This window comes from Choristoneura fumiferana, chromosome 20 (genome assembly GCF_025370935.1).
Source record: "Choristoneura fumiferana chromosome 20, NRCan_CFum_1, whole genome shotgun sequence".
Classification (NCBI taxonomy): domain Eukaryota; kingdom Metazoa; phylum Arthropoda; class Insecta; order Lepidoptera; family Tortricidae; genus Choristoneura; species Choristoneura fumiferana.
In genome coordinates, this window is record NC_133491.1 from 1,844,070 (window position 1) to 1,856,044 (window position 11,975).

General features: G+C 37.3%; 2 protein-coding genes across 3 annotated transcripts in view; both read right to left on the reverse strand.

Annotated features, from left to right (window-relative positions):
- The window catches only part of LOC141439255 (solute carrier organic anion transporter family member 2A1-like), a 37,895-nt gene extending 33,297 nt beyond the window's left edge, over positions 1-4,598 (reverse strand). The window contains exon 1 of the mRNA XM_074103491.1: positions 4,319-4,598. Coding sequence (XP_073959592.1) covers positions 4,319-4,337 — 19 coding nt within the window. The 5' untranslated portion in view covers positions 4,338-4,598. The remainder of the gene's footprint in view (positions 1-4,318) is intronic.
- Positions 4,599-7,939: 3,341 nt separating this feature from the next.
- Svip (small VCP interacting protein) lies at positions 7,940-11,812 on the reverse strand. Of its 2 annotated transcripts, XM_074103510.1 has the most exons (4): positions 11,600-11,800; positions 11,138-11,422; positions 10,663-10,827; positions 7,940-9,478 (listed from the first exon to the last, which is right to left on the reverse strand). In XM_074103510.1, the coding sequence occupies exons 2-4, from the start codon at positions 11,195-11,197 to the stop codon at positions 9,464-9,466; spliced, it is 240 nt and encodes a 79-aa protein (XP_073959611.1). In that variant the 5' UTR covers positions 11,198-11,422; positions 11,600-11,800; the 3' UTR covers positions 7,940-9,463. The 2 variants fall into 2 exon arrangements, with proteins under 2 accessions (XP_073959611.1, XP_073959612.1); XM_074103511.1 differs by lacking the exon at positions 11,138-11,422 and having other exon boundaries at positions 11,600-11,812.
- Positions 11,813-11,975: the final 163 nt, after the last annotated feature.

Sequence of the window (11,975 nt, forward strand, 5' to 3'; positions counted from 1 at the left end):
AATCAGTTGCCAGCGATCAACTATTAATATATGTGTCTCTTTTACTCACACAGGATCTTATATCTTTTGTTCGTTTCTTGAGCGAGAAAATAGTCGATAGCCAATCGTTTCCTCGCTGGCGGTGAGACAACTGCCTAACGTGTTACATAAGTAGATAAGGATGGAAATTGATTGCGGGTAAAACTATAGTTATTGGAAATGAAATGAAAATTCGAACATGATATCGTGATTTGATAGAGGAAAAGATAGTTTGATTTTAAGTTGACGAATTATTTATCTAGGAAATATCTTTTTCTACGCATGATACAAGTTTGTAAATAAATAAGTTTAATATTACGTAATTTAAAGTTACTAAGAATTATGGTGAGATAATTAATATTTTATATTTTCGCGATTCCTACTTCCTTTCTACTAGTACAGTCATATCTGGCAGCGGAGCGTGCAAAAATATCTGGCACGTCCTACGGGCCCTTGAAATAAAGTGACATCAGATACTTATACACGCTCTGTAGCGTCCACAGATATGATATTGCGTGCGTCAGGTATAGGTACTGGTGACAGTACAATATTATATATATGCGAAAGTTTGTGAGTACGTGTGTATGTTTGTTAGTCTTTCACGCTAAAATGCCTGGACGCATTTAGATGAAATTTGGTACGTACCTACCTAGATAGGTGGACGTTTAGAAGAACACATCAGACCACTTTTTATCCCTATATTCCTACAGGATCGGGATAAAATCTCGAAATATCAACCGCTATGATTAGAGGCATTGAATTGGCATCGGTATCTTACTTATATGAAAACTTTAATGAAATCAATGATATAAGTTTTAACGCATTCACTGGCACCTGACTTCCACAGGTGCCACCGACGCACGTGGGCGTTGAAAAAGTATGAATAATTATGACAGTGGCACTGGGCGAAGCTCCAAAAACGCATATGTGCGTCGGTGGCAGTGAATGCGTTAAGCGACAAATATTTTGTGATGCCGTCTACATGTATAGACTGCATGTTTCTTACATCAAAACAGCGCACAAAATTTGTTCACAGCGCGGATTGGTGAACCTTTCACTTTATTTTGATGACGTCCGTGGCAGGGGTTGTGTCAAAGTAAAAACTGATGATTGATGCGCCGCGCGTTTTGTTCCAAACAGCCGTCTAGTGCCATAAGGTACATAGATGTCAATGTCAAAGCTTGTTGTTGTTGTTCCTTTAAAAAAATATGGCTCTGTCCATCGGAGGACAATTTTGCCAGTGTCTAGTAGTTTTTGCCGTTGTACAGTCACCAGCACCAATATCTGACACAACAAGCGATGCATAAATATCTGATACGACTCTATTTCTAGGGCCGGAAGGACGTGTCAGATATTTTAGCACGCTCCGCTGTGGCAGATATTAATGCTGGTGACTGTACGCAGTTGTGGTTGTACGGTAAAAAAAATCTTGAAAACGAAATATGAGAGGTAATGGTGGATGAACGATGACCGATGATAATGATGTTACGTTTACTTCTGTCATAAGCTTATTCTGTAGGTAAGTAGGCCGGAACGGGCTCTTTCCCATGTCACTGTTTGTTATACCTACGAGTACCTAACTCAGTGGCGTAGCTAGGTAACCTAGGGCCCTGGGGCAAATAAAAAAATGGGGCCCACTGCTATCAAAACTGGTAAGGTTTTTTGAAGTAAAATCATTATATATACGAATACTTTAAAAATGCTAAGCAACTTTATCATCAGCTATAATTACAGCAGAATTTCGAGGGCCCCCTGAGCTTGAGGGCCCCGGGGCACTGCCCCGCCTAGCCCCTTGGTAGCTACGCCACTGCTAACTACTAGGAACGCTTTAGAACTACCAGAGAGAGCGCTTTTATTATACATATTTATCATTCAGTTGTGTAACAGGCCCTAAGTCTGTGTTTTTTTTGTTTTTTTTTTTGTACGTACACCTCCGCTGTTTTAGCTAAGTACTATTATTTAACTACGTAGGTAAGTATTTGGGTTATCATGATGACTTTAAGAATTTGAGATCTGAGACGGTTGTTTGAAGATGAGTCACATTTAATTTGACATATAAGTATTTAGGTTTAACTTTTTAGGATTCTGTACCGGGGGGTGACGTGACACTGGTTTGGTTGCTTTACATTTGGCAACTTTTTTGGAATCTCTAGGGGAGGGCAGATGCCCCTCCCTGCTCCCCCCTGGTGACGCCCATGTCGGTTTTTTTTTAATTCCGAAGAGTAAACACTAGTATACAACTATTCATGCACATGAACAGTAAAAAGATTAAATAAAAAAACCGGCCAAGAGCGTGTCGGGCACGCCCAAAATAGGTTTCCGTAGCCATTACGAAAAAATCAAATAATATTTTTCTAAGGATTTCGTATTGTGTACGGAATCTTCCAAGTTAAGGTATTGTATTTTATACCTTAGGCTGCTATTTACTCTTAAACTACTAATAATTCTCAAGCAAACTTAGTCGGTATAGTTTTCCTTGAATGTTTGATATAGGTACTTAATACCATTCTGAATTTTTTCAAAATTTTCCACTCACCAGTTTAGATTTTAGGGGGGACGCTCGATTTTAATTAAAATTTGCACTTTAAAGTTGAATATTTCGCAAACTAATCACTGAATAGAAAAATCGTCTTAGCAAACCCCTAATGGTTTTAAAAACCTATCGAACGATACCCCACATGAGAAAAAAAATCACCCCCACTGTACGTCTATGGTAGGTACCCTAAAAAATTTTTTTATCATTTTTTTATTGTACCATTTTGTTGGCATACTTTACATATATATCCGTGCAAAATTACAGCTTTCTAGCATTGATAGTCCCTGAGCAAAGCCGCGGACGGACGGACAGACAGACCGACAGACAGACAGAGACATGGCGAAACTATAAGGGTTCCGTTTTTGCCATATTGGCTCCGGAACCCTGAAAGGAAAATTTAACAACAGATTATCCTACACGAGTGACGATATAATAATAGTGATATTAATTTGGATGGTAATTACAAAAACATCTAAGTACATAATATAGGGATAATAAATTCCAGCACCTGAATAAACAATAACTAGACGAACCACTTAGTTAATGACTTGTTTGTGTGAGTGGATAGATTTTATCGATAATAATATTTAGAATTTGTTTTTTTCAAGTTTCTTAATGCTCGGTGTGAAAAGTTGTATGAGCCACTCGGGAGCAAAATTATCTTCATCTTTGGCATTAACACTTGAATCCCTCATTACGCTCAGGATTCTATTGTAGAATACTTCACGGTATTCGACAACTCCTGATTTTGCCATATCTTAATATTATTATGAAAATATAGATATACAGATAGTGTTAAGCGAAGAGAAAATTTAAATCGGTTGAAAATTGGATTTATAGTGATTTTTTGAAAAATCTATATACCTGTCTCTTTCTCAAACGCTTTTCTCTATGCAGCAAGTATGGTGGTACTGGCGTGTGACGTCACATGCCAGTATGCAGTATGTCTTTCTCTTCTTGAGTTTCAAACCCTCATAACTTTGTTATTTGTAAAGGTAGCTAAAAAATTGTTTTTCTATTCGATAACAGGCATTGTGTATTTTAAATTTATAAAACATATACAAAATAGTCAAATACCGTATTGCCAATGAAATTTACTTACTTACTACGATTTCGAGGCAATATATACTATTTTAACAACTCAATTATTTTATTTCATTTTTTATTAAATATGTCTCTCTCTCTCTCTCTCTCTCTCTCTCTCTCTCTCTCTCTCTTTCATAAGTACCTATGGGCAACCGCGCGGAATTCGGACTAAAACTCGATAACTACGCCGATTTTTTGCCTCCGGAATTGCTCAAATAGCAAATTTCACCGAAATTATTAGAGCAGTTTTCGAAATATCAGTAATGAAACTAAAGGAATCAAATAGTCAATTAATGATAAACTTTAGGCTACCTATTAGCTACCTATTTAGTTACACGCTTGTTAAGTAAAGTACAATTCAATAGAATCTGTCAATTTTCTACATATTTAAGACACCCTATCGTGGGCACACTTGATTATACATATATGTCCCTGTTGTTGCAATTATCATCTAAAAGGAATCAAAAAAGAATAATAGTCACATCACAAAGCCTTAGGCAGCCCGGTGTTTATATATTAGTAGGCTGGAAGTGTCTACAGGATTGTCAGATTCTATTGAATTGGAGTTTACATGGCTAATTTGATGCGTGAAAAATCTTTCATAATTAGTGAACTCATAAATAAAAATCACATATAAACAAAACCGCCAATCATCGTACAATTAAAAATAAAACTTACCTTTCCCTCGGAACGTCATTGCTGCTCTTAACTTTCTTATCAAGTTCCTATATTATTATTTTAATGCTTTATATTACAACACGGCATTAAAAAATTCAAACCGTTGATGTGATACAGGTGTGGTATTTACAATACGGCACAACCTGTACAAGTGTATTTATATACAATCACCCGCGCAATATGAAACTTTAAGTAAAGAAACACTCGAAACTGTGGCCCTGCGACAAATGTGTGCCGACGGAAAAATTAAGAACTAAAAATTTCCAAACGAACTCCCCCAAATATTTCACTCAGGCGCAGAAGGTAGCGACACTAGCGAAAGCCACGTTGTTTTGGCAAGATAAGAGTCCTCTTATTCTATTATCTATTACGAATGTAAATTTGTATTGGTGATAAGAAACAATAGCGAACTCAGCGAATTTCAAGATGACTCATATTGCACCCAGTCCCAGATTTGACTACAGGTCCGTACCACTACCATGAGTTTACAGTGACCGCACTCGATAGCGACGGCGTAAATTATTTGTGTAGAGGCGCTGTACAATGAGGGCTATCGCGTATGAATTCGCCACTAGAGGCGCTAGTGTAGCGTGAGGTCTCCGAAATGTCAAATCTCATAGTTTTTGGGTGAGCTACGCGAGTTTATTTATAATTAGAATAATTTTGTGAATATTTTGCAATATCTGAAATTAATTATGGCAAATATGCGTTCCGGGGCAATGAATGTCTGTTTTGAGACAGTTTTGTCTTTCGGAAACCTTTGTCCTCCCTTTTTTCCGAACAAAACGGGGACTATGCAACACTGTGGCATGCTCGATATTTTTATGGTACGGGTACGTTTTAAACTAAACTTTGTTTTAACAAACTAAACTTGCAACACCTGTAAGTAACAGACTTTCAAAAAGATAGCCCTATTTTTATTTGTGTACAGTGCCAGTTAGTCTAGTGAAAGACAATATAACGATAGCCCTCATTTACGCCGTCGCTAATCACGACCGTACGGTACTCATGCGCCTCTAGTAAAGGTATCCTCATTTATTAGTGTACCTCATCAGTTAGTGGTTACTTGAAAGGGTACTTACATGTTGTATACGTGAACCATAGAACTACATATTATATTATAAATATTATTATACCTACCTATTATATTATATTAGATATATACTCGTAGTCTGAAGAAGTGAGATACTGCTTGGCAAAGGCCTTCTTGGCAATGTTCTCCACTTGTCCTAATTTTGAGCGGTGTTCGGTTAAAAGTAAATTTTACTTAAAGCAAAATTTTAAGTTGGACATGTTATGTAAGTTAGGGACACGGAGACGCGCTGCCCATGCTGGTATTCGAATTTGCTATTTTAGAATTTGATCGATTTCAGGGTATACATAAAAACTGTAACTGTGTCTCTCCAGGGTGGAGTGGCGACATCGTGAAAATTGCAGGAAACCGGTGGATGCAAATGGCGAGTGGTCGTTCATTGTGGCGTTCTAAGAGGGAGGCATTTGTTCAGGAGTGGACGTCTTCCGGCTGATGATGTTGAAATGCATAACCAACTTGAGTTGACCTCCCATTACTATGGTTAGGCATATCCAATAGTTCCGCTTAGCTCACGCGCCTGGTTCTCCTGGCTCTTTTAAAAGAGATTGTTGCCGAATACAGAGGAAACACAGGACATCTCCATGAAGTAGAAGAGACTAGCATCGGTACTCCGATTTTTTGTTTAGACGGTCTTTTATTCAGGCACCGTAACGGACCTGACCTGAGTGTCAGTATACCAGTAGCCAGGACTCTCTCATTGAAGTAGCATATCAAGAGGTCATTCGTCACAAAATATACGCGCACCTGTCTCCGTCCAGGCCATCCAGCGCAGTCTCTTTTGGAATAACCTGAACTGCTTCTTCGGCCACTCCGCTCGCGATGTTTGACCGCAATAACTCAACATACGACAGCCACTTTACGCACGTCCCACACATCGCCGAATTCTGGCCATACCTTCTAGGTAGGCTGGTGCCAAGAGAGTTTCCTGTCCATTCGTGATGATAAGTAACAATAAAGCCATTGAAAAGCAAAATGAATTGAATGAATTAATGAATGAATGAATTGAATGAGCAGGTAAATTTAGTTTCATCTCCCTTGCTACGGCTAGGATCTAATTTCAGCAATGGTAGTTAATAAAACATGCCTTGACGGAAAAAAATAAAAACCAAGGTAGTTTTGAAGGACGGTTAAAAAAATTAATAATAATTTGTGGGTAGTTTTGTTTTGTTTCATAAAACGTATGTGGGTACTTGGGGAGTTACAGTGACAAGTTAAAACGGTGCTTGTGGTTCGTTAGTCTAACAACTGGTAGCATGGTGTACGGTTGTCACTCTGAAGATGAGCTCTGGTTGAGTTCGAAACGCGTCAGTGTAGTGTGGTGGTGGTGATAGATGGGTTTGTGTGATTTGTGTGTGTTCTTACAGTGTGGAGGTGGAGGAACTGCATGAACACGCATATTTGCATAAGCTTAGCTATCGTAAGGTCGCGGGTGAGCTAGGAAATTCTTTTAGTTCATCCATTGAAAAACCACCAACCCGTCATGCGGTAGAAAAGCAAAATAGGATAAAAGTCGCAGAAAAGCCACCCGACAGATAAACTAATCGGGATATTATTCTAAATGGGGTATTTTATTCAGTAATTATGAATAAGAAGCAAACCTTTTTATAGCAGGTATCTTTTGTAAGCTGCTAAGCAGTCAAAACAATAACTGACTGAGATAAATCTAAGTCCATGCGGACGAAGTCGCGGGCACAGCTAGTCACTACGTATGTGTTACCAACAAATTAGCTACGGAGAAGTATTTGCGCCTCTTCTCGGTCAAAGCCGTAAAGTTACGATTGTCACGCGGCGTAAACTGAATTCGACTTAATACGGATTGACTGAAGGTATAGTATTTTCTAATAAACCTATTTATACTTAATGCATCGACGATGACATGTCAACGTTGATAACATTTGACACATATTCGAGCTGCATATGTTTTATTTGCATTTTGTGTTAGAAAATGGATAACATACCTACATAACATATCAACATCCTGCACTAGTACTTTATTTACATATGCTCGTAACTACTTATTCGATAATGTTTTTTTTTTGACATGACGCACGAAGATTTACGCAAATATTTTTAGATGCGTATGTAGCGGGTACTAGTGGCTATCCATGCATATTTTTTCTGGAGGTGTACCTCCGCGAGAAGTAAAAAAAAAATCTGAAGAAAAATAAAATGTTTTTTTACATAATGAAGTACAAGGAAATGATGCGGGTTAAAAATATGTATTCTGTAGCCTATATATTTTATTATTGTCAAATATGATTTTGTTTTGTTAATCTAACTTGAACAGTTTACAAAATATGCCACTTTCAATGATACGCTGATGATTTTACATTATCCTGAATAACTCGAAAACAAAAGAAGATCGAGGACTGATATTAAGCATAGAGTGTTCTTAGGACTTGCCAGTACACCACCTGAAAGAATGACGAGATCCGTCGTGGGGGCACTTCTAGTTCGCTTAGCCTGCTAGACCCTTTCATATCGATCCAGTAGTTAAGGCGTGAATATGGAACAAACAAACAAGCATGAACTTATTTTTGCATTTATTATATTAAGGATCAGTAGCACTGAATTCGTGTTGAATACATACTACATTCCCATAATACACTTATGTAAATACAGTCACACACTTAACTGATGATTTAGGAGCTTGATCCAGAATTGACATTTAAATGTTGACTGTATCACAAAATACATTATACAAAAATAGATTTAAACAGGTACAAAACATACACAGTACAGTACAGTATACATAAACAGTATTATATTAACACATTAAAAATACAGTATAACATCTCCATTATATACATTAAGACATTTGTAACAGACCACAGGAAAAGTATAAATATTTTGCAATGGACTTGCAATTTACACATTCTAGCAAAAATAAATAAGAATACCAATCTAGCGCATAAGATTGCTAAAATATTTCACTTATTTAGGCAAATTGTGATTAACCCGTCACGCGTCCTAGGACTAATGTAGTCTCTAGGTCGCGTGACGGGTTAAATTTATTAGAAAAATAAATATGTAAATAATTACTAATTAAACAAATTCATTATAAGTATTATGCATTGATTGATTTGATTTTATAAAACTTTTTTATTAACTGACCAGGAACTCTGCAACCACACGACCAAAGCAAACACTGTTAATCCTCTTTGTCTTTGTAACAGTTGGCTAAAAATAAAAGGGTAGTTTAAAAATTTTACAAAAAATTGGGGTAGTTAAGAATTTCTTTCCAAATTTACTTGCTTGACACAAACCTTAAAGTTGAAAGCATTCACTGCCACCTGACTTCCACTGGTGCCACCGACGCACATGTGCGTTCAAAATGTATGGATAATTATGACAGCTGCACTGGGCGAAATTCCGAAAACGCATATGTGCGTCGGTGTCAGTGAATGCGTTAAGAACTTAAGGGTATAATAATAATAAAAGGACGTATTTGTTGTATTAGGGAACGGTTAACTGGTGTAGCTCAGAATGAACTCGTATTGTATAGTTTGAAACGCGGCAGGTCTTTTGGTGTCGTTTTTATGATGATTTGGTTTGTGTGACATGATTTTAGTTAATGGGGCCACAGGTGTCATGCGCTAGTCCATTTTAAATTAAGAAAAGATTGTTACTCTTTGTATATCAGACTTTGTAAGGTGCAAACCTCAGTGCATACTAATTGCTTAGAGTACCTACTTAATAAATTACTAAAAAAAGTAACTCGTAAGAAAAATCATGCAAGTTGCATTACATTGCGGCGCTCGATTGACCACTACAAACTCGTTGGCTTCACTGCCTCGCAACGTAATGCAACTTGCACAATTTTTCTTGCAAGTCTAAACTCGGCTTAAAGACCAGCCGTATTTTATGCAGTTTTATATTGAGAATATATTCATAGCTTGCTACCAACATTAACATTCAACGTGTTGTAAACTTAACAATACCACATAGCTTTATAGACACCAACCATAGACAAGGTATTTTAGTGGGAACCGTCAGTTTTTGTATCTATATTTCTCTTCTTTGGATGCACTGGTCCCACCTTGGTCCTGCTCTCAGCCTGATGTCCACTGGAAAAATAATTATGGTTTAATAAGACACTGACGTAATGTCGTTGATACCCTGGAAGACAGGCCGTGCGCTGGTGTGGGACGCTACCTGTACAGATACCCTGGCGGCGTCCTACCTACCAGCAACTACCAAATGGGCGGGGGCGGCGGCAGACGCCTGGGAACGCTTCAAAGTCACAAAATATAGCTGTCTCGGCGCCCAATATCATTTATTTGCTTTCGGCGTCGAGACTCTAGGTCCTTGGGGTAAGGGTGCGCTGGAGCTACACAGGGAGCTCAGCAATAGGATAAAGGAGGCAACAGGCAACCCTCGCGCCGGCAGCTTTCTCGCGCAATGAATCTCAATCGCAGTTCAACGCGGGAATGCTGCCTGCGTGATGGGCACCATGCCAAGAGGCCCACCTCTCTTTTTTAATTAAAGTTTTAGTTTTAGTTGTTTTAATTAAGTAGTAGTTTTAGTTCTATGGATATTTTGTATTTTATTATATGTAATTAAACTTCACTGACTGGTTGATCTTTTTTTTTGTTTCTCATTAGCCCTCTTCTAGGCACAAAGGAAATGTACACAACATACACAAGCTTAACAGTGTTTTAGACCATTATACTGTTTAACTTAATTTAAATTAATGGTCAAATTGTAACACACATATCTCAGTATTTCAAACACAAATGGACTAAAAATACCTACATGTATATTAGCATTATTTAATATATTTTTATTACAGAAGTTATAACACAATTTTAAATAATTTTGTTGTTTCATTTAAAAACGTGTGCAAATTTTACCTTTAAGTTTCATAAATGAAGTACAGAGTTGTTTTATTCCTTATAGTATTTTTTAAGGCAATCAGGTATTTAATTTATGTTTTTGTTTCTTTTTAATATGCAGTTTTTAAATTTCATTATTTTGCATCACCTTCAGGATGGTATACTGCCTACCCCACTCTGGTTATGCTTCTGTAAAACTACACAACATTACAAACACTGACTACACTATATACAAACTACCCAAAACCTTATGTATCACCAACAGATATTTCAGAGGGGCCAAGGTGGTCAAAAATATTAGAACATGCACTTTATTATTAAGGTATTAGAGTTCACGTTTTGATATTTTTGATCACCTTGGCCACTTCAAAATATCTGATAGCAACCGTACCTTCGTATTTTGTGACCATGCTTACCTTCAATGTGGCTCCCCCCTCCTTGGCGAGCTCCTGTTCCCGGCGCTCCATCTCTTCGGCCCTCTGCTGCTGCCTGCGAACCTTCTCAGGGTCCTTGACCCCGCGGGATGATTCTTCATTGCGTCGCTTCTCGGCGGCTTCTACCAGCTGGCGACGTCTGGTCTCCTGGTGAAACATACAAATTCATGGGACAGGCGTTTAGCCCACATCTGTAATATATTTAGGATAGGAAAGCTCTTAAGATAGTTAATTCAAATAAATAGACAGTGATAAGCCATTTAAGACTTTTTAAGGCAGATTTTTAAGACTTAGTTAAATGGAATACAAAGGTTTTTATGACTAGTTACATTGTCTACGCAGTTGCATTACCCGAAGAAAGCTTAGCTAAAATATGAAATGCAATGCTGGTGCAATGTTGTTGTCGCAATCGATTGCAACTTTTCAATGTAAAAAATACGATAAACGAGTTACTTACTGCATCTGGCGTCAATACATCTGAAGCAGAAGGTTTACAACAAGAAGTTATCAGCCCCATTTTAGGGAGAGCCCTTTATTTTATAACTTATTTTCAATATTATGATTCAAGGTATTCGAATCAAATCTTTTCCTTATCAAAAAACGTCAACAAATAATGACGTTTTACATTGCGTTCGGAAATTTAATCACGAGAATTTAATTCGTTCAGAAGTGTGTAGTCGTGTACAGTAAACGTAAACCTTGAACCTTGAACTTATCTCGCTTTTCCTGAGTAAAATGTTCACTGTAAAAAGTTTCTGATGATGTTATATATTTTAACCAAAATTTAACTAAATGTGCATTCGAGTGACAATGAAAAAACATCGATAGCCGTTCATTAAATAAAAAAAAGCAAACGTCATAAGTACATAAGCTAAAATGAAATTGTGCCTGATTAACATTGAAATAATAATAAACTAACCATCTTTTTCCAGATAGTCTGGACATTGGCCATTATCACTGATTGGTAAAACAAACTCAATATACCAAAAAGCTGCAGGAGTAAGGCCTATCAGCCCGCGTTTGAAAATAAATTCGCAACGCTAAGCAAAATTGCGAACATACGATTTGATAAGCAACAAATAAATCAATAATAGCAAAATATGGCCAACGATCAAAACTAGAACAGTGTTGCAGATAACAGACGATGGTACAGTAGTAGAGTAGTACAGTTTTCCTATTTATTCACATTATTACATACTACTATTAGTTACATTAAATTTATTATGTTACTAAGCTAATTAGGTAAATTATATAGCATAGCATTGGGCCAGAAGTGCAAAACTCGAACTTCGTAT